Source organism: Aotus nancymaae, unplaced genomic scaffold (assembly GCF_030222135.1).
Source record: "Aotus nancymaae isolate 86718 unplaced genomic scaffold, 86718_ANA_hifiasm-v0.15.2.pri h1tg000007l, whole genome shotgun sequence".
Taxonomy (NCBI): Eukaryota; Metazoa; Chordata; class Mammalia; order Primates; family Aotidae; genus Aotus; species Aotus nancymaae.
In genome coordinates, this window is record NW_026988418.1 from 49,804,487 (window position 1) to 49,827,227 (window position 22,741).

Genomic DNA, 22,741 nt, shown 5'->3' on the forward strand with positions numbered 1-22,741 from the left:
GTGAAAATAATTTAGCTTTGTAGACAGTTTTGACATTTCTTTCTTGATTTTGAAAATGCTTTCATCTTCTTGGTATGATATTTATTTCAACAATCAAAGCACATCTATTTTAATGGCAGTATGGACTTCTGCTAAGAATTTAAGGAAATCTCTGAATATTCCTACCAGTTTAATATCAAAGTTAATATTTTAGCTGAATAACTGAGCTTCCATATAATTTACTCCTATTTTATTTTCCCACCAGTATGTGCATTAACATTTTTTTAATGTCTTACTGAATAATTTACTTTCAACCTTCTTCACATCTTCTACAATATCATGTTTAGTTTTACTCTGGAAAAAATTGCTAGCAGAATTTTAGTTAAATGCATTCTTAGTAGTAAGGTCCAGCTGTGTGCTTTGTGAGTTGCAAAACTCATGAGTCCTTCAAAAAATATTTTAACGGAATGTGAGTAAGACATGAAGCTAGCATTTATCTGCTGCAGTATACTAACTGTGAGTATTTACAAGTGGATAACTTGGTCAAAACACTTAAAATGTTTTATTAGTAGATTAGTACATGATCTTGCAGTGATAGTGCAGATTTGTTTTTGGTTGTGTTGCACATATAAGTAGTGCTGGTAAAACAGATTTTTAGAAACAAAAGCTGATGAATTCAAAATTCTCTTTTGATATTTAAAAATAAAAATTAAAAACTAAGTGAAAAATAAAATTCTCTTTTTTTAACTCTATGCCTTCATGATCATTTACTCCCTTTGACATCAGCTGATGCCTTTGTGACTCCTAATTTCTGTCTTTAGTTCAGAACTTTCTCCTGAGATGTGTATATTCTGTAACGTACATATTACTACCTGGATGTTCCATGGGCACTTGAAGCTCACTGTGTCTGAAACTGATAATTCAAGTCTCTCCCTCACACTAACCCTGTAAATACATATGGAAGAGTTACATTAATAGCCTATTTTTCATTTGACCATTACCCTAGATGTTTGCACAAGGCTTCATTCTCCATTGAAATTCCTTTCTAATGTTTCTGAAAGTCTTCTAGAGATATCTTGTGGGTTTTCTGTTTTTCTTTTTTTAAAAAAGCAGACTCCCCCTACCTAACTCTGCTTTGTTACCTGCTTGTCCACAGAATAACTGTCTCTATTCAAGCATCATCATCTCTGCTGCTGCCCCAAGAGGAAATGCCAGAAAGTACTGGAGGCTTCATGGTGCTAAGATTGATGTCACATTTCATGTAGAAATGGAGAAAGTTCTCCTATGTTCTCACTAATGTCATAATCACTTGAGAACCTGCTTTATGTGCCGGTGTGAAGAAATGGCAAACTGTATACCAGCTATTCATGCATTTCTTCCCATAGTATGTTTTTATTGCTAGGAAGCAACTGCCCACCAAGGATTAAATTTCTCACCACAACCCCTGCATCTAGGTAGGGCCATATGACTAGTGTTTGCTAAGATAATTAAAAAATGGTTGTGCTTTCTGCACTCATGTCTGCCAGCTGGATCAAAAAACTTCAAGGTACTGGGGAGAATGGCAAAGTCAGGACAGGAAAGGAGCATGATTCCTTGAATTACTGCATAGAAGGCCATCTGCCAGCCAGGAACACTCACATTGGTACTTTAGCAAGAACTAAACTTCTTGTGTAGTAAACAATTGAGATTTTCTTACAACAGCTCATGTTTTCCTAATTAATACAGTGCCCCCTTTATATTACAAAGCCCTTCATTAAAACAGCTCCTTAATCATTTCCCTGCATTCCCTTTCTCTAAAAGCTCAAACACATAAATATCTGGATATTCATGGGGCGGGTAGGGAACAGATGCCATATTATACTCTAATCCAGAACTCTTCTGCCATTGTGCTTTCTCTATCCTATCCTCTAGACCTGTTAGGCTTGGATATTGTTCTTACACAAGCTTGAAATAAAGCCATTATGGAAATGGCTCTTCTACAGATAAGCTACATACTTGATTTCTCAGTTTGAACTTCAATGTAGAGTACAAACTGTCCTGAATTCCCTTCTTCATCCCATTTGTTCTTCCTTCCCCAATTCTCAAATTCACTGAATGACACCATCTTCCTCTTCAGTAAAGAAATATAGAGAAGCACCTTAGCCACTTCAAATTCCCTCATCTACTCTCGTCATCTAAGCCTCTGTCCCACTAACCTATTTCCTTTCAGTCTCCATGCTTCTTCCTTATTGAAGTTGCTTTCCTTCAAGTCTTAATCCTCACTATGACTTCACTCTATAAAATGATGCCTTGGGGAATCTTGGATTGTGGAAGTCCCACATGGGCTGTTACTTAAAACTCTTTTAAAAAATGAGTTTTTATTGCTTATAGAAGTTGTTCTGAAAGTGCAGTTCGTGTACCATAGGGATCCTCAAGACCCCTTTAGGGCTATCACAAAATAGTTCATAACCATTTTCATAATTCTAAGATGTTAGTTGCCTTTTTCACTAGTTAGCATTTGTCCTCATAGTAAAAAGCAGTGCTGGTACCAAACTGTACTAGTAGGCATTGTGTTTTTTGCTACCTTTCTCTAACAGCCTAAACCCTCAAAAGCCATTTTCACATAAGAATGTTCTTCAGAAAGCAATAACTTTATTAAATCTTGACTTTTTGTATCTGTTTTTAATATCGTATCACAAAATGGGAAGTTCATCAAGCACTTCTGTGTATGAGTACAGAGATTTTCTTGAGGTAAAGCACTTGTGCGATTGAGTTGTGCTGTGCTTTGAATATGGTTTGTCTCTACCAAAACTCATGTTGAGGCTTGGTCCCCAATGTAATGGTGTTGAGAGGTGGTGGGACCTTTAAGAGGTGTTTGGATCATGAGAAATCTGCTTTCATAAAAGAATCAGTGTAGTCTTGAGGGAGTTAGTGAGTTCTCACTCTTCCAGGACTACGTTACTTACAATGAGATCAGGTTGTTATAAAGCAAGGTTGCCTCTGGAGTGTGCAGTCCCATTTTCTGCACATCAGTTTCTCTTCCATTTCTCCATCATGTTTTGATGCAGCATGAAGCCGTTACCAGAAGATACCAGATGTGGCTGCCCAGTCTTGAACTTGCCAGCCTACAGAACCAGGAGCTAAAGAAACTTGTTTATAAACTACCCAGTCTCTGTCATAGAAACAGAAAATAGACAAGTTGCAAACTCAATAAGGCAGTTGTTTTCATAGAACCTTGTTTTTACTTGAAAGAATGATCAACACACAAACTATGTTTATTCAGACTTGTGTAGTTGGGAGATATTTTCTCAAAAATGAACAAAGCAAACTTGTTGCTGTAAGTAAAATAATTGACAGTATTAGTTGCCAATTATAAAATTTAAAGAAATTTCTATCTGTCACTATAAGCATAACGGTTTCCCAATACTTAGACTTCTCTGAGATTGGTGACCACCAGTGTGTTATAATGAAACTCCATCTCTACTAAAAAAAAAAAAAAAATTATCTGGGCATGGTGGCACGCGCCTGTAGTCCCAGCTACTCAGGAAGTTGAGGCAGGAGAATTGCTTGAACCCGGGAGGCAGAGGTTGCAGTGAGCTGACATCGCGCCACTGCTCTCCAGCTTGGCAACAGAGTGAGACTTTGGCTCAAAAAAAAAAAAAGAAGTTAACACTTGCTAGGTTTTAGTGTAGAATTGAAAAAGAATATTTCCAATTATCTGAAAAGGCTACTAAAGTACTCCTTTTCGAACTGTATCTGTATGAGTCTGATTTTCTTCATTGACTCCAACCCAAAGAATATATGGTAGTATTTTGAATGGAGAAGCAGATACAAAAATCCAATTGTCTTCTATTAAGCCAGATGTTTAAAAAGATTTGCAAAAATATGTTACACTAAATTTTTTTGGTTTTGGAAAAGTTTTACACAAAATCATGTCATTTATGCTAACATGTCATATTTTTATTTTAAAGTAAGTTAATAAATGTTTCTCACTTTTAATAACTAATGTGCTATTGCTAGATGTAACCCACATAAACCAAAGCTCTTTGGTGTCCTTAACAATCTTTAAGTGTATAAAGAGGTTCTGAGACCAATAAGTTTGAGAATGCTGGCTTATAGATATGGTGATTAAGACACTGTGATCTGGCTTCTGCCCACTTTTCTGCCTTATGTTTTACCTTAGCCTTAATCTTTCTCCCATCTTCTAAGCTTGTTAAGAACCACATTTAGGGCCTAAATGCACTATTCAGTGTTGTGTCTCCAAGGACTTTGTTCGTGCTTCTTCCCTTGGCCTAGAAGTTTTCTTTGTTACCCAGAAGGTACTTTTTTATCTCACTCATCTCCTCTGGATCCTTTCTCGTAATCGTCCCATTTTTGGGACTTCTGTTGCATCTTGTATAAACTTTTTTTATAACACTATACCATCAATCTCTCCAAGAGTAGATATATGTCCAGAACCTGGTGCAATACTTTTAAATTAATAGATTTTCAGTAAATGTTTATGAAATTATTTGATGAATTCAGTGGAAAAAGCTTGGTTATGAATGATCACATCATTCTTACTACTCAAAGATACATAATACAGTATGACTGTGCTCAGTTACTTGAATTCTTACAGTAATCATAAAAGGTATATTTTTTTGTCTTAAGGTAGACAAATACATCTGGGTGTCAGTGAATAAAACAGGATTGTGGGAGAATAAGTAAGCATCCCACTCCCTTCTTCCCACCCAGTTGTTACTGGCCTGCTTCTGTCTCTATTTCTGCTTCTTTCAATTTTGTTTGAGCCTGGTGGTGAATGGGTGGAGAGAGTCCTCCAAAAACACCTCTGTACTGTAGAGGAGAAATTGATATCATAGCTTTATGGAACTTATCTAGGGGCTATGCATTCCAGAGGTCCCCTGATTTTAGCTCTCATCAGTGCGGGAATCCTTTTTCCATCATTCTTTGACATCTCCTCATGCAGCCTCTGTATGAGTATCTCCAGAGAGTAATAATTCACCACTCCATAAACTGCCTTTTCTTTACTTTGCACTACTAATTATTTGAAAGCCCATTCCCTCTTGAGCCACAGTCATACCTTTTTTTCTGGAATAATACTACAGAAAGGATTCTGCCTCTTTTTCACAATAACTTTTCAAATATTTCAAGACTTTTAGTCATTTTTATGGATTTTCTCTTAGCTAAGTGCACTTGTTTTTTTTTTTTAAAAACAGTTTTTTTATGTGGCATGAACCATCCAGCTCATTCCCATTCTGGACTACTCTAGTTTTTAATGTGTTCCTGAAATGACACATGATAGCCCTGTGTGACTGAATACAAATTTCTTATGAACTGTTCCTTCCTGTGACTTGAGACAGTAATTACTGTGTTTTGGTTAGGAATATAGGCTTTGGTATCAGACAGATGAAGGATTAAATTCTGACTTTGTTCCTAACAGCTCTGTAATTAATATCTCTGAGTCTGAATTCCGTAATGTTACCATATAGGGTTCTTGTAAGAATTAAGTGAAGTAATGTACATTTAAACATGAAGCATTGTTCCTAGCTCACAGTAAAAGCTCAAAATAGAAGCACTTGTTACTCTGATAACTATATGTCTATTGGCATAGCCTAAAATTGCCATAGATTTTTTTTTTTTGCAGCTGCCTCACATTACTGTTAATATTATCATGACACTAATATATTTGTTGTTTATCAGCTTGTGCTACTACTCAAGCTTTAATGCCTTCTCCACATCTTTAAAGGCAGCTCTGTCCTTTTAAGGCTGAACTTATTCAGTGTATTTTCCAGAAGGTTCTTCCCCAATTCTTGGATCCAAAAGTGTTTTGTTCTTATTTATAGCATTTCTTACAATGGCATTTGTTCAATTTTGTACCAGATAGACATTGAAAATAGGAACAGTTCACTTGAAATTCATAAAGAGGTGAGGGATGATGTAAGATTAATGTCTCAGTAAAGCTCAAGAAAAAAGGAAAAACATATATAGTTGGACTCCCCATTTTGTATCAGAGTATTCATTTCAAGTGACTGAGATGAGTAAAGAATGAATGAAGCCTTGAAGTCAACTCACCTATGATTTTTAACTATCATATTTTGTATTTTAAAAATAGATACTTGGTGAAAAAAAATTGTATTAAAAGTTGTATTATTGGTAGACAGAAGTAAGAGGCAAGGGTGAACAGGCTATGGGCATCTGGGAAAAGAATTTTTCCCAGAAATGCTATGGCATTTTCATCTACAAAAGATGAATGCAGGTAAATCTGACTCTGGTCAGTACAATCAGGGCAAATTGGTGTTTTTCTAAACTATGAATTGGAAGAGGATTCCACTTATAATTTGAATAGTAAATCTCATCTCTATACTTATGCTGGTGTATTTAGAGAAAAACATCGGCCCTATATTGGACCTACTTCAGACCTTGCAGTCCATATAGTAACCCATAAATAAAAGAATTTGTATGTTGTGAATTTTTTCCCTGTTTAAGAATGGTACTTAGAATATTATAGAATTACTAATTTGGGGAATGATATCAATAATTATTTTGTTATTGGCTTTGGTTGTGGTTTTTTATAACTTTTAAAATTTTGAGATAATTATATATGCACAGGAAGTTGCAAAGATAGTATAGCATGTTTTGCTTTTTAACACCTAGAAGACAACCATCTTCTGTCCTTCTGTTTCACTTATTTACCATGCCTATTTCACAGGAATGTTGCAGGAAACAATTGCAAAAGGCTTTTGCAATTCCAAAATAAAATACATCAAAAAATTTTTAAGGTATTTGCAAAAAAGAAAAGAGATTTCTGTAACACTGTAGTGCTGTATTTAACTGTAAGGCTCTACTTCTTCCTATAATAGAAATAGACAAAATCTCAGACAATCAGTACAATGTGGAACACAGGCTCTAGAGTCACATTGACTTGGAATGGTATCCTGACATCAGTAATCAGCTGGTGATCAACTAAAGAGACTCAGTTTCCTTATTTAAATGGGGATAATAATTCTGCCTCTTAGGTTTGCTTTAAAATCATGACCTGATGTATATAAAACGCAGCACAGAGCATAACAGATGATATACATAAAACACTTAAAGCATAGCGATAATTCAGTGTTAGCTATTACCAATATTATTTTTTTCATGTAGGTGATTAGTGTATTTCTTAGATTGATAATAAAAGAAGGTTGTAACTTATAAGGATTTCACATTTTTATATTAATAACTGTAAAAAGTATAGCCAAGCTTGGCAAGTACATTTAGTAAAATATAGCTCATATTTCTTTAACGTAGTAAGCTTAGCAGCAACACAAAAAGAAAAGAATTGGTGGTTTTTGGATTGAAGGGATTTTTAACAACTACTTTAATGTTGTTATCTAATAGATTGATCGTCTCAGGAACATTAACTCCAGTATATTTTTAGTGATACTTTATCAGTCAGTTGAAGTTGTGAAGGAAAATTTGATACTTATATTTTCACAGTGTTAAGGATTAATGTATATTTAGTTTGGAAGCATAATGTTTTTGTAAAAGATGTGTCTATAAGGGCCTATAAAAATTACTGGGCGGGGCGTGGTGGCTCACGCCTGTAATCCCAGCACTTTGGGAGGCCGAGGCGGGTGGATCACGAGGTCAAGAGATCGAGACCATCCTGGTCAACATGGTGAAACCCCGTCTCTACTAAACATATAAAAAATTAGCTGAGCATGGTGGAGCATGCCTGTAGTCCCAGCTACTCGGGAGGCTGAGGCAGGAGAATTGCTTGAACCCAGGAGGCAGAGGTTGCGGTGAGCCGAGATCGCGCCATTGCACTCCAGCCTGGGTAACAGCAAAACTCCGTCTCAAAAAAAAAATTATTGTACCTGAAGATAAATATTTTTTAAATTGAGAATGACTAATTTATAAACTGTTGAATGTTTTATAATTTGTTTTTAATGTTATTGTTATTAAAATGAACCCATATTATAAGATCTCAATATTTTGTGAGTACTTGTTTTTGGTAATTTTTTTGAAGTGAAATGAACATAAGTTAGCCATTTTAAAGGGAACAATTCACTGGCATTTAGAACGTTCACAATATTGTACAACCACCATCTCTATCTAGTTCCAAAACATTACTTCAAAGGAAACCCCATAACCATTAATCACATGCTTTCCATTTCTCCCTCCCCCATTCCCTGGCAACCACCAATATATTAATACTGTTTCATTTTACCTATTCTGGATATTAAAACTATATAATATGTGACCTTTGGTATCTGGCCTCTTAGCATATTTTTGGTGTTCATTTATTTTAATAACATATATAAGTACTTCATTTCTTTTTATAGTTGAATAATATTCTGTTGTTCTGTATATAGTACCACAATTTATTTGCTCATTCATCTGTTGGATTTGGATTGTTTCTACCTTTTGGCTATAGTGAGTAGTGCTTTAAACATTAATAAGAAATATTTGAGTACCTGTTTTTAGTTCTCTGGGGTGGTATATACCTTGGAATATAATTGCTGAGGCATTTGGTAATCCTGTTTAACTTTTTTGAGAAACTGCCAAAGATAGCTTGCACAAAGATCTAGGGGTTAAGAGAGTACATACTATATGTGTAACTATCCCTGTGCAAAGTATTTGCAATCTTGCTAGGGATTTCACGCACCTCATTTCCTTCTATCCTCTCCTTTTCTTACATCCTTATTCTAAAATATATATATATTTGAAGCTGAAGTTTGCATTAAATAGAGAATAGTAGAAAGCAAAATGTAACTGCTTTTGAAACCACATAGTAGATAGGTGATTTAAATTAGAGGAACCATGAAATTTAAGGGAAAAGCATAGCCATGTGATAAACATAGCTTCCGATGTGACACCAAAAAGAAAAAGGATTTGTGGTAGTGTTGTTTCTCCTCTTGTTTAGTCATATTAGTATTTACTCCCCTGATAAATTTTTATAAACCAGAGAATAACTAAATTGGGTAATAAATTTCAAAGACTTTTCTTAAATCATAAGTAATTTGTCTTCTAAGTGCTTTTTTTTTTTTACTGTGTAGTTTAGTATTCCATGTGATCTTTGTGTGTTTGAGAATTAATTCAGGCTGTAGGAATTCTATTAGAATGTAAAGTGACTTTGGAACTGCACTGAAGTACTCTGTGGTCTGTGCTATTCTACATTTGTTGACTGTTTATTCCTTTGTTCTTGATATACATATTATCCTTAATAAGGAATTCTGAAGCTTTGGTCCTCAAAACATTTCTTCAGCAGCTCTTACCCAGTTCTTGAATAGGAAGATTATGTTCCAGGCTGTAAAGTTATTTTAGAATCAACTAGATCCTCTTAAAACCCCAAACAATTTACCCATGTTTTCCACATGTCTTGGTCCTTTACTTTTGTTTTCTTTTATGTATCTTTTCTTATCATGGTCCAAAGTTCAGTGTTCATAACTTCCTTATAGTATCCTTAAAAATTTAGTTTGTATCTGTTTTTCTTTGCAGAAAGGGCTATTGCAAGACATGAAGTCCGAGAAATTGAGCAGCGACATACAATGGATGGCCCTCGGCAAGATGCCGCTTTAGATGCGGAAGAGGACATGGTGATTATTTATAACAGAGTTCCCAAAACTGCAAGCACTTCATTTACCAATATCGCTTATGACCTGTGTGCAAAGAATAAATACCATGTACTTCACATCAACACTACCAAAAATAATCCAGTGATGTCATTGCAAGATCAGGTAATTAACCACTTAAGGAATGCTCAAATGTTTTCTAATACTTCCTCATTCAAATTTTCTAGCTCAAGGGGATAAAGTATTTTAAAGGGATATGAATGCTGATCTTAGTGGATCATAAACCTTTTAGTGGCGAGGGCCACTTAGTATATATAATTTTAGTTGACAATATTTGACCCATTTCCTTGCATATAGTATGTATTCAAATATTTGTGAAGTAAATGAATTAATGAATAGCTTGAATTTTTGAGAAGAAAATTGATGTTCCTCAGCAAAGTATCCTTTTAAGAATATAATTTTGGCATAATATCCTGCAGTAAAAATTATTGTCTCAACCTATGATAGAGAAATATTTGATGGGTACTAGTAATCTATTTTGTGACCAGCCCCTCTTTACTAGATATAGATAGATATAGATAGAGAGTTTATAAATATATATAGTTTATAAATGTATATATAGCTTATATATATTTATGTATAATAAAGAACAGGGATTGTAGCTTCAACATAATGCCTTTTAAATTCTCAAGAAGTTTTAGATAAACAGATGAATAGATAATTTTGTGAAATGGTTTTTAAAGTAGAGGAAATGATCTTGGGAAATAAAATTTACTCATCTCTTTAACAGTAGTAACATACATATCTCCCACACTTGGAGTTTTGACTGCGATTATAATAAAGTTCTCGCTATAAATATGGAAGGGCATGGGAATTCCACCCCATGAGAAGAAAAGATAATGTTTGAAAATACTGTTTAGGATCAAATGCCAAATTGGAGTAGGCTTATTAGAAAGGTATTTGTGATGGTCCTGTAGTTACAATGATATTTTTCTCTATGAAAGCAGTGAACCTGTTACAGAATTAACTGTTATCCCACTATTTATCATAACTATAATCCTTACACTTAAGAGAATTACATCGATACACAAGACTAAGGTTGGCTTTCTTGCTAGAAAGCTGTTTGTAAAGGCTAGTGGTATATGGTATGTCATCTACCCATGTAATTTTTGGTTCTTTGCAGGATCCTTTTTCATAGAACCAAAATTCCACATCTGTTGGCCAAACCAAATAACTCTTCTATAAATGAGAAGAAACATGAGCCGTTTTTAGCTATGTGGGTCATAAAAACTATTCATTATGTAATATTGTGTATCTCAAGGGCAAGTATCCTAAATATTCTGTTTTTATACAGTGTGTAGTATGTTTTAAATCTTTTTGCATTATTGCTTTTCAAAATATGGTTTGGTTTAAAAGGAGTATGTATTAATGCTTACATAATAATTTCAGATTTATTCAGTAGTACTTTTTAGAAACATAATGTTAATTTGTTCAATTTTAGAGTTTTATGTTAAGCATTACAAAGTTTCCTGGTAACTAGAAGATGTCTGGCAATGACATCAACCATTTTTTTTTTCATGAAATATAAATCTGGAGGAGCTCACCACATACGACATTTATAGGCATCATGTAGTAGTGTATTTTCCCAGTTGCATTTGGATGAGATAAAGCTTCTGTTTTTCTTTTAATAACTTGTTATATATAGAAAAAAAGACAGCAAGAGAGAAGCATAAATGCTGTATCTTAAAAGCAGTTGGATTACATAATGACCAACACTTAAAAAACTGTGTGGGACAGAGTAAAAGAATACTGTTAATCATTAGCTGATGTACTTCAAAATATCAGATGGTAATTCAAACCTGATCTTAATTAAGAGTAACTTACTTAACAAATGTTCTTTATATATGATATCTACAGTTTTGTGATTTCTTGTTCTATGTAGAAGCAGTTCTTCAACAAGTCATATTTACTGCTTCCCTTTCTTTTGTATGACATGTTATCATTTTTATTTCACTTTTAATCTAGTAAGCTTCATCTAAATGTAAACTCTAAAAATTGTATTTCTTGAAAATAATTTTTTAAGTATTCCCTGAGCCCCATCTTATATAACATACTTTTAATTTCATATTTTGTTGTCTCTGTGTACTGTTCTTAGCTACTTTTTTTTTTTTTTTTTTTTTTAAGATAGAGTTTTGCTCTGGGTGCCCAGGCTGGAGTGCAATGGAGTGATCTTGGCTCACTGCAAAACTCCGTTTCAAAAAAAAAAAAAAAAAAAAAAAAAAGAATTAAATGACTTATTTTGCTCTTTTTTCCTCTCTAAGAAATAATTTCTAATCAAGTACAATTTAAAAGATGAGATCTTTATTAAATCTATTGTTTCAAGCTTCCATGTAAAGCTCAGTTTACTCATAAAAATATTTTGAGATACAGTAGGTAACCATCCTCTATTCCCTCACCTTCCAATCTTAGTTCAGTCTGCTTGATATCTGCCTTTAGCCCCAGCTTTCCTAGACAGATTTGTACATATTGTATTAGGTACTGTTCTAAACTGTTTACCTGCTTAATTATTTCAAAAATTTTAGAGGCAAAATTTTTAGTCTGGTATAAAATCATCAAGTGTATAATAGTTATATATATTCTGCTATCCTTAGAAATAGTTGTCAACTCTGCTTTTGAGTTTTTCATTTATTTATTGTGTGTGTAATAAACACAAAGATTGTACTACATTCTTTGGGGAAATATCAAAGAAACAGAAAGCATAGCCACATCTTTGAAGGAGCTTATTTAAAATTTACTTGGGAACATAAAACATAAACACAGTAGATATGAAAACAGTTAAAATAAAACATGAATTTATGGTGATCTCACTAAAATATTTAACCAAAAATCTTCCCTACCAAAATATTTGCTTTGGGCCTAATCCTGAGAAAACAAATTAATGTTGTAGAATATTCTACAGAACAACTATCTTTGACTTCTAAAGTGTCAGTATTATAACAACTAAAAAAGCTGGGGGGAGGCTTCTCTAGACTAGAGGAGACTAGAGAGATACGGAAACCATATGTAATATATGGTCTGTGATCAGATCCTTGATCAAAAATGATAACATCTTTTGTTCACAGACATAGTACATGCTGAGATAATTAGGGGTTAAATATTAATGGCAACTATTTGCTTTCAAATAGGTCAGGAAAATTGAGTAGGTATGTGCATATATAGATGAAAACGATAAACAAAAGTGACGAAATGTCATTAAGTAGTGAATCTAGGTGAAGAGTATAGGGATGTTCATTGTAGTCTTTCATCTTTTCTATAGTTTAGAAATTTTTTTTAATTAAAAAGTTGAAAAGTTAAAAGAAGGATATTAAAAGATAAACATTTGAGAATATAAGGTATGACAAACTAAGCAATTAGAATAAGGTGTGCACTCAGTCATTAGAGATATATTTTTGAGATGGACTTTAATTAGTTAATAAATAGGAATTGGCAAGAGATAGGTAATCATCTCTTCTAGCTGAAAAATGTAGTTTGCTCTGCTGTCATGTAAATATCTTTTTTTTTCTGTTTTTTTGAGACAGAGTCTCGCTGTGTCACCCAGCCTGGAGTGCCAGTGGCACGCAGCTCACTGCAACCTCCACCTCCTGGGTTAAAGCAATTCTCCTGCCTCAGCCTCCTGAATAGCTGAAACTACAGGTGCATATCACCACATCCGGCTGATTTTTTGTGTTCTTAGTAGAGATGGGGTTTCACCATGTTAGCCAGGATGGTCTCGAACTCCTGACCGCATGATCCGCCCACCTTGGCCTCCCAAAGTGCTGTGATTACAGGCTTGAGCCACCGTGCCCAGCCAATATCTTTACGTTAGAGAACATCATGTCTTTTAAGTAGCTATACCAAATACGTGATTAGCTACATCTTTTATGATTTTTCATAAAAAGAATTCTTTTTTGCTCTCATGTGTTTAGGTCTGTGATTATATTTAACCCCTTTTGTTAAGACATTGGAAATACCTAGAATTTGTATTCTCTGAAGAACAACATAAATTTTTTTTCTTTTGATTTACTCTCAAGCCGACTTTAGGTTATCTATGTTCAAGCCCACAGTTCACCAGGAATTGCAGATACTTTTCAAGCAACACTTTAGATGAGCGTTCTCCCCCATAATGTGTACGCTAATGACTAGTTAAAATGCAGATTCTTATTCAGAAGGACCAAGATGAAGCTCAGTTTTCAATTTCTAAAAGACTCTCACTTGATGCCAAAACTAATGCTGCTAGTCTTTAAACTGCAGTTTGAGTAACAAAGATCCAGAAGATGATTCTTGGTAGAGATATGGAAAGATGACTATTTTAGTCTTCCCAGGATTGTAAGGTTCTTATTTTCAAATTCTTATTCCTACCTCCCCTACAAAATCCACATTTCTTATGTAGACCAAGAGGCCCTTTTTAATCTAGCCCTTGTGTGCACCAACTTCTTACCCATTAGCCACCCTGGCCTTGTGTTTCATTGAATACACCAAGCCTTTCCCATTTTAAGGCCTCTGCACTTATCATTTCCTTTTAGAATGCACTTCCCCTGGATTCTTCCATAATTGGCTTCATGTTAGAAAAACCATGCCTGGCCATCCTACATGTTAAATACCTCTTCTGAGTTACTGTGTACTGTATCACTCTTATTGTGTCTTTTCTGGTATTATCTCAGCCTACTAACGTATATAATGGTTTGTTTACTGCTTGTCTTTTCCTCTATTATAAGATCTTTAAGGACAGGAACCTTGTCTGTCTTGTTCACTACTATATCCCCTATGTATAGAATAGTGCCTGAGAAATAGTAGGAACTGTAAATTTTTGTTAAATAAATGATGAATGAATGAACAAATGGGCCAACATAGATTTTGATAGTGGTGGATGATAATAATTACTGGCAGAGTGAGCCCCTCTGATTAACAGAAGTATGATCTATTCTTATTTCTCAGGTGGATTGGGAACCAGCCCCCTGCCCTACACTCCTAAAACAGGTTAAGCAGCACAACTCTGAACTTCAGTGAAAATATGTTCGATTACTGCAGTCTTTTCTTATATTTTTATCCAACCACTACTTCGTTTTCTTAGTGTAGAAAACTTTCTCCCTGGCTTAGTCTCATAAAAGTACCCACAGTCATACAAGAAATGTTTAAGTAAATGCATGAGTAGGAGTTTGGTATGTAGTAATTACTCAGTTAACATTAGCATTCATTCAGCAGATAGTAATTACAAAGTTGGAATTTGGCCAGAATCCACCCTCTTCAGCCTCCCAAAGTGCTAGGATTACAGATGACATGCCTAGTCTTTTAGATAGTGAAAACAAATGCTTTTGTGATCACAGATAATCATAATATTGAGGTTGAGCTGTGAAGAATATAGGTCAAGACACTACTGTTAGTGAGATGGGTACTTCTTAGCTTTTTTCTATAACATTAGTTCAGGTCTGATTCAACTAACAAAAAAATCCCAACACCATTAACCTATATTATTTGTGTTTTTCCTAAAGGTATTACTTGCTAGCCTGACTTGAAGGATTTTTTGTCATCAAATCCAACAAAAATCACAGTTTACACTTTGTTTCAGGTTAGCTGCTTTTCATGTACTATATCTGACTACTATGTCTGAAACGTTCTTCTGGGTAGCATATTTCAATCAGAGTATGAAAATTTTCTATGACTGAAATCACTATGGTGGCCTTATTTCTTCTTCCCAAGCCAGAGTTTTCAGTGTCTTCAGTCTCCTTAACTTCATTTGATACTATTAAGTTTTGCTCCTTTTTTTTGCCTATCACTTTACCTTTCATTTGTGCCAAGTATAGTCAGTAAGAATCTATAAAACGAACTCAGTAGAAGCTTGCTTACCTAATCTCAGTGTCTTCTTCTTACTCCTCTGTATTCTAGAATCTTGTCTCAAGGTCTTAGGCAGAATGCCTAGAGAAACACCAGAAGAAAACAAACTGAAAGACAAAGCAAGTAGTGCAGGGGAGGTGAGAAGGCAGATAATGATAGAGCAGAACTGGGACTAGACTGATGAGAGAGAAAAGGTGAAGGTGAAGGAGTAGAGACCAGGTAAGTTCTGGAGAACTAAGGATTAATATTAAACGTGTAAAAGGAGAAGTGGCTGAATTAATACTTTAAAAAGAAAACTTTTAGAAGTACTGTTTTTCAAAGGGAGTTACTTATATTATTTCCTTGGAGAAGAGTTTTGAAGAGGAGATAAAGATAATAGGGAATTTCAACAGTATGTAGACGACACTTTGTTTTTTGAAACAGAGTCTCACCCTGTCGCCCAAGCTGGACCAGACTGGAGTGCAGTGGCATGATCTTGGCTTACTGCAACCTCCACCACGTGGGTCCAAGCGATTCTCTTGTCTCTGTCTCCAGAGTAGCCAGGATTACAGGCAGGAGACACCACGCCTGGCTAATTTTTTGTGCTTTAGTAGAGACAGGGTTTTACCATGTTGCCTTGTCTAATCTCAAACTCCTGAGCTCAGGCATTCCACCCTTCTCGGCCTCCCAAAGTGCTAGGATTACAGGCATGAGCCACCATGCCCAGCTAACACTTTTTTTTTTTTTTTTTAGACGGAGTTTCACTCTCGTTACCCAGGCTGGAGTGCAATGGCGCGATCTCGGCTCACTGCAACCTCCGCCTCCTGGGTTCAAGGAATTCTCCTGCCTCAGCCTCCTGAGTAGCTGGGATTACAGGCACGCGCCACCATGCCCAGCTAATTTTTTGTATTTTTAGTAGAGACGGGGTTTCACCATGTTGACCAGGATGGTCTCGATATCTTGACCTTGTGATCCACCCGCCTCAGCCTCCCAAAGTGCTGGGATTACAGGCTTGAGCCACCGCCCAGCTAACACTTTTAAATGCTCAGACTGTTTTCTAGATTACTATGAATCATGTTAACCATATTGACATCATTTATTTGCTTCATACTTTTTTCTTCTTCATAAAGAGAAGGTAAACCTCAGCTTAGCATCTTTTGATTCATTGCAAATTTTAAATCAGCCACAGGTATGTTAATGAAACTTTAACATATTGCCTTAGTTAAATCTGATGAGATGAAAGAAAAATACATATGCCAGATATATTACATATGTAGTCTTTATTATGCTTTTAGTTTGAGCTTAGAAAGAGATTCTATGTGTTTTGAAGACTTTAACAATAGTAGAGGCCAGGTGCGGTGGCTCAGGCCTGTGAGCACTTTGGTATTCTGGGAGGCTGAGGTGGGAGGATCACTTGAGCCCAGGTGTTCCAAGAACAGCCCTGGTAACAACTCTACCAGAAAAACAAAACAAAACAAAACAAAAAAAACCCTTGGCTGGGCATGATAGTGCACTCCTGCAGTGCTAGCTACTCGGGAGGCTGAGGTGGGAGGACCACTTGAGCCCAGAAGTTAGTTACAGTGAGTTATAATCATGCCACTACACTCTCCAGCATGGGTGACAGAGTGAGATTCTGTCTCAAAAGAGAAAAAAAAAGAAAAGAAAAAACAACAGAATCTAGAAAATTTAAAGGCAATAATAATTACCTGAATTTACAACAGATAGCATGGATTTAGGAAGTAAAATTCAAAATCTTATATAGATATTTAGACCTAGTCTCGGTTTCAACCAAGAGTACTTAGCAATCCCAGTGGTTACCCAAAATAATAAAAAGACAAGGGAACAAATGTCAAGAGTTTAAAATGGTTGTCCAGTAGAGAGTAGTGATCAGGGTGAATTGGATGTTGATATGACAATGAAGTTAATGCATGAACTAACAAGGAAATAAACAATTGAGAGAGTTATATTAACAAAGCTTTGAGATGTTGGAGAGGTGGAGTAGTTTTGGATGACTGGATCTGAGGGATTGCCTTAGTAGTGGATAAAAGTCGAGATTTTCAATATACAAGTTTGTTAAATCAGAATTATGATATGGGGGAAGAAGACAGAGCAAGATGGCCAAATAGAAGCCTTCAGCAATTGTCCTCCCAGCAGGAACATCAAATTGAAAAACTATCCACATAAAAAAGCACCCCCATAAGAACCAAAAATCAGGAGAGCGATCATAGTACCTAGTTTTAACACATTAAGGAAAGAGGCACTGAAGAGGTTAGGAAACACAGTCTTGTATCACCTACACCACCTCTCCCCCATTTCCCCCTCTAGCTGCCACATGGTGCAGAAAGAGAATCTGTGCTTTGGGGAGGGGGAGAGCACAGTGATTGTGGTACTTTGCATTTGAACATGGTGCTGCCCTGTCACATCAGAAAGTAACATGGGGCGGAGCTCAGCTGATGCCCACAGAGGGAATATTTGGACAGCTGCAGCCAGAAGTTAATCTTCCATCCCAGCAGTTGGTAACTAAGTTCCAGCAAGCCCTGCCACCATGGGCTAAAGTACTCAGGGGTCCTAAATAAATGATAAAGAAGTCAATTCAGCAAGAGAATATAAAATTTTTAAACATATGTCTATCCAACACTGGAGCATCCAGATATATAAAGCAAATATTACTAGAGCTAAAGAGAGAGGGCGACCCCAATACAATAATAACTGGAGACTTGAAGACCCCTCTTTCAGCATTGGACAGATCACCCAGACAGAAAAATCAAAGAAACAGACTTAATCTGCAATATAGACCAAATGGACCTAATAGATATTTATAGAACATTGCATGCAGTGACTGCAGAATACACATTCTTCTCCTCGGCACATGGATCATTGTCAAGGATAGACCATATATTAAGTCACAAAACAAGTCTTAAAATATTCAAAAAAAATGGCCAGGCGTGGTGGCTCATGCCTGTAATCCCAGCACTTTGGGAGGCAGAGGTGGGTAGATCACAAGATCAGGAGTTTGAGACCAGCCTGACCAACGCGGTGAAACCCCATCTCTACTAAAAATACGAAAATTAGCTGGGTGTTGTGGCACACGCCTGTAATCCCAGCTACTCAGGAGGCTGAGGCAGGATAATTGCCTGAACCTGGGAGGTGGAGGTTGCAGAGAGCCAAGATTGTGCCACTGCACTCCAGCCTGGGCGACAGAGTGAGACTTCATCTCAAAAAAAAAAATTCAAAAAAATTGAAACCATATCAGATATTTTCTCTGATCACAATGGAATAAAACTAGAAACTAACAGCAAGACACATGAAAATTAAACAGTGTGCTCCTGAGTGACCAGTGGGTCAATAAAGAAATTAAGAAGGAAATTTAACAATTTCTTGAAAGAAATGAAAATGTACATACAACCTACAAAAATATATGGGATACAGCAAAATCTATACTAACAGGAATGTTTATAGCAGTAAGTGTCTACATTAAAAAGGTAGGAAAACTTCAAATAAACAACCTACTGATGGATCTTAAAAAGCTAGAAAAGCAAGAGCAAACCAAATCCGAAGTCAATAGAATAATGATGATCAGAACAGAAATAAATGAAATTGAAACAAAAAAATACAAAAAGATCAGTGAAAAGTTTTTTTTTTTTTTTTGAAGAAATAAATAAAATCAAGAAACTCTTAGCCCAAGATAAAAAGGGAGACCTTACAACTAATACCACAGAAATTCAAAGGATCATTAGAGGCTACTATGAGCAACTATATGCCAATAAATCAAAAAAACTAGTAGAGAGAGAGATCCAAGATGGCCAATTACTAACAGCTCAGGATTGTAGCTCCCAGTGAAAGCGCAGAGAATGAGAGGACGCCACACTTTCAGACAAATTTTTGTTGCTCACGGACCAGGAGATTCCCAGCGGAGGAGCCCCACGGGTTGCCAGCACGACTCTTGTGGCCGGCGCGGCAGTTCCCGGTGCAGAGTAAACGGGACTGGGTCCCCTTTTGGTCGACGTTTGGAGCTCTGGGAAGGCAGAGTTGCCTATTTAGCTGATTGAAAAAGGGACTCAAAAAGGAAGCCAGACTGGAGATTCCTGGGCAGAAAAGCACCGTGAATCTTAACGCCACTGTTTTAGTCGGCGCAGTGGGTTGCTCAGATTTCTGTGCTGGGAATCAACAAGTTGGATGTTCACTCAGAGACCTAATTTGAAAGTCGGTAATTACAAAGACAGCAGGTGGATAAATTTACAATGACGGGAAGAAACCAGCATAAAAAGGCTGAGAATACCAAAAATCAGAATGCCTCTCCCTCTACAGGGGATCACAGTTCCTATCAACAAGGGAACAAGGCCTGATGGAGAACGAGTGCATTCCATTAACAGAATTAGGCTTCAGAATGTGGGTAATAAGAAACTTCAGTGAGTTAAAAGAACATGTTCTAGCCCAATGTAAAGAAACTAAGAACCTTGAAAAAAGGTTTGATGAAATCCTAACAAGAATAGACAATTTAGAGAGGAATATAAGTAAATTAATGGAACTGAAGAATACGAGAACTCCGCAAAGTATGCACAGGTTTTAACAGTCGAATTGATCAAGCAGAAGGAAGGATATCAGAGGTCGAAGACCAACTTAATGAAATGAAACAAGAAGACAAGATTAGAGAAGAAAGACTAAAAAGGAATGAGCAAAGTCTCCAAGAAATATGGGACTATGTGAAAAGACCTAATTTACGTTTGATAGGTGTACCTGAATGTCATGAAGAGAATGAATCCAAGCTGGAAAATATTCTTCAGGATATTATTCAGGAAAACTTTCCTAACCTAGTAAGGCAGGACAATACTCAACTCCAGGTAATACAGAGAACACTACAAAGATATTCCTCAAGTAGAGCAACCCCAAGACACATAATCATTAGATTCACCAGAGTTGAAATAAAGGAGAAAATTCTAAGGGCAGCTAGAGAGAAAGATCAGGTTACCCATAAAGGGAAGCCTATCAGACTCACAGCAGATCTCTCAGCAGAAACTTTACAAACTAGAAGAGAGTGGGGGTCAATATTCAATATCCTTAAAGAGAAGAATTTTCAACCCAGAATCTCATATCCAGCCAAACTAAGCTTCATAAATGAAGGAAAAATAAAATTTTTCACTAACAAGCAAGCACTCAGAGATTTCATCACCACGAGGCCTGCTTTACAAGAGCCTCTGAAAGAAGCACTATACACAGAAAGGAACAACCAGTATCAGTCATCCCAAAAACTTACCAAAAGGTAAAGAGTATCTCCATAATGAAGAATTTATATCAACTAATGGGAAAAATAGCCAGCTAGCATTAAATGACAATATTAAACTCACAAATATCAATATTAATCCTAAATTTAAATGGATTAAATGCCCCAATCAAAGACACAGGCAGGCAAATTGAATAAAAAGTCAAAACCCATCGGTACACTGTATCCAGATCCATCTCATAAGCAAGGACATATGAAGACTTAAAACAAAGGGTTGGTGGAAGACGTACCAATCAAATGCAGAGCAAAAAAAAAAAAAAAAAACAGGAGTTGTAACTTCCATCTCTGACAAAATCGTAAAAGGATTAATGCAACAACAGGAGTCAATGATCATAAATATACATGCACCCAATATAGGAGCACCCAGACACATAAGTTCTTAATGACTTATAAAGAGACTTGGACTCCCGCACAATAATAGCGGGAGACTTTGACACCACATTGTTAATATTTGACGGATCAACGAGATAGAAAATTAACAGGGACATCTATGATTTGAACACAGACCTGGAACAAGTAAACTCAGTGAATATTTATAGAATTCTTCACCCAGGTCCATAGAACATACATTTTTCTCAGTATCACATTACACTTATTTTGAAAGTGACCACATAATTGGAAGTAAATCACTCTTCAGCATTTGCATAGCATTTCACAGACTTAAATGAAATATTAGTTGGCTGTTTGTTTGTTATTTTCTTCCCTTATTCCTTCCTGTCTTCGCTGTTAAGCACAATTATTGGCATAAAAGAGGTTTTTAATACCTATTTTTAGATTGCATTCCAGCCTGGGCAATAGAGCAAGACTCCTGTTCTCTCTCCCGCTTTCTCTTTCTTTTTCTTTCTTCTTTTTCTCTTCCTCCCTCACTCCCTCTTTCCCTCCCTCTCTCTCTTCTTCCTTCCTTAAAAAAAAAAAAAAAAAAAGAAAAAAAACGTAGAAGAGATGAGAAGCCTTACAGCAGTCTAGACATTATCCAGCTTCCTGGGCTTTTTTCACTTTGTGTTGAAGGACACACATTGGATGACATATCATTCATCCTCAGTAGAGGGTTTAGTTTAATATTTACCATCCTTAGGAAGCTTCGTTGGAGGAAAAAGAATACTTGAAGTGGTACCTGACTCTTATTTCTGCTGGAGTCTTTCACCGTAGTATACTCCAAGCTTGTACTATGATCTTCCCTGCTATTTAGTTTATATAACACTACTTTCTCAGACCTCAATGTAGCATTTTTCATTTCCCCCCTGTATCACCATGTCCATGTTAAATCTCAGCTTCTGAAAAACAGAGGTGAGTTGCTAAATAGGTCTTAAGCTCCCTTTAGCCACCACCTTCAACTCCTTATTCTCTTTGCCTTCTTTTTCCTCTCATTTTTGGCTGAAATACTAGAACTGATTTTCATAGAACCAAAGGTTTATATGAAATAATATACCATTAAGTGGCAGTTATAAAGACTTTTCATATTCAACATGTAAAGTATTTTAAGGACTCAGGCTCTGGATTATTTAATTTTGTATTTTGTTTCTGTTTCTGTTTCACGTGCAATTTGGTATTTTCATTCTGTTTGGTGCCTTAGTTGAAGAATCAGAACATGAAAACCTCAAAACACATTTATTTGGCTCTTTCAGTTTCAATGGAGAAAAAATAGAAAATATCTGCTAAAATGACATTGTATATTTTCTAATGCAATCTAATTTTATCTGCAGTTCATTTTTCAGATTTTATTTTAAGGGTGTATGTGTATGTGGAGAGGCCAAGTAAGGCTTATACAATATCCATTCTAAAAGCTTCATAACTTTTCTTAATATATGAGTTATTAATGCTTCCCCTAAAAGAGAAATTCTCCCAGAACCCTTCATTTTTCTCTAGTTCACATTCTCTGACATACAGCTATATCTGCACTGTTTCCCCTTCCTCACCTACCAATAGGCTTAAGTAGGAGGCAGCTATCATCATTCATTGATATTATTGAGTGTAATGTAGTATGAAATGTTCCAGATTATCTCCATGTGACTGTCCCTATTCTATGATGTAAATGAAAGATTGATAAATTGTCAGAATTATGCAATTGACAGTTCTGTGTTTGAGAGGCTGAAGT

At 35.9% G+C, this 22,741-nt stretch overlaps 1 protein-coding gene across 2 annotated transcripts in view; it reads left to right on the forward strand.

The window, feature by feature from the left end:
• Nucleotides 1–22,741, forward strand: part of HS2ST1 (heparan sulfate 2-O-sulfotransferase 1) — a 174,039-nt gene that overhangs the window by 127,006 nt on the left and 24,292 nt on the right. For both annotated transcript variants that reach the window (XM_012464797.3, XM_012464798.3), the window contains exon 2: nucleotides 9,442–9,680. In XM_012464797.3, coding sequence (XP_012320220.1) covers nucleotides 9,442–9,680 — 239 coding nt within the window. The remainder of the gene's footprint in view (nucleotides 1–9,441; nucleotides 9,681–22,741) is intronic.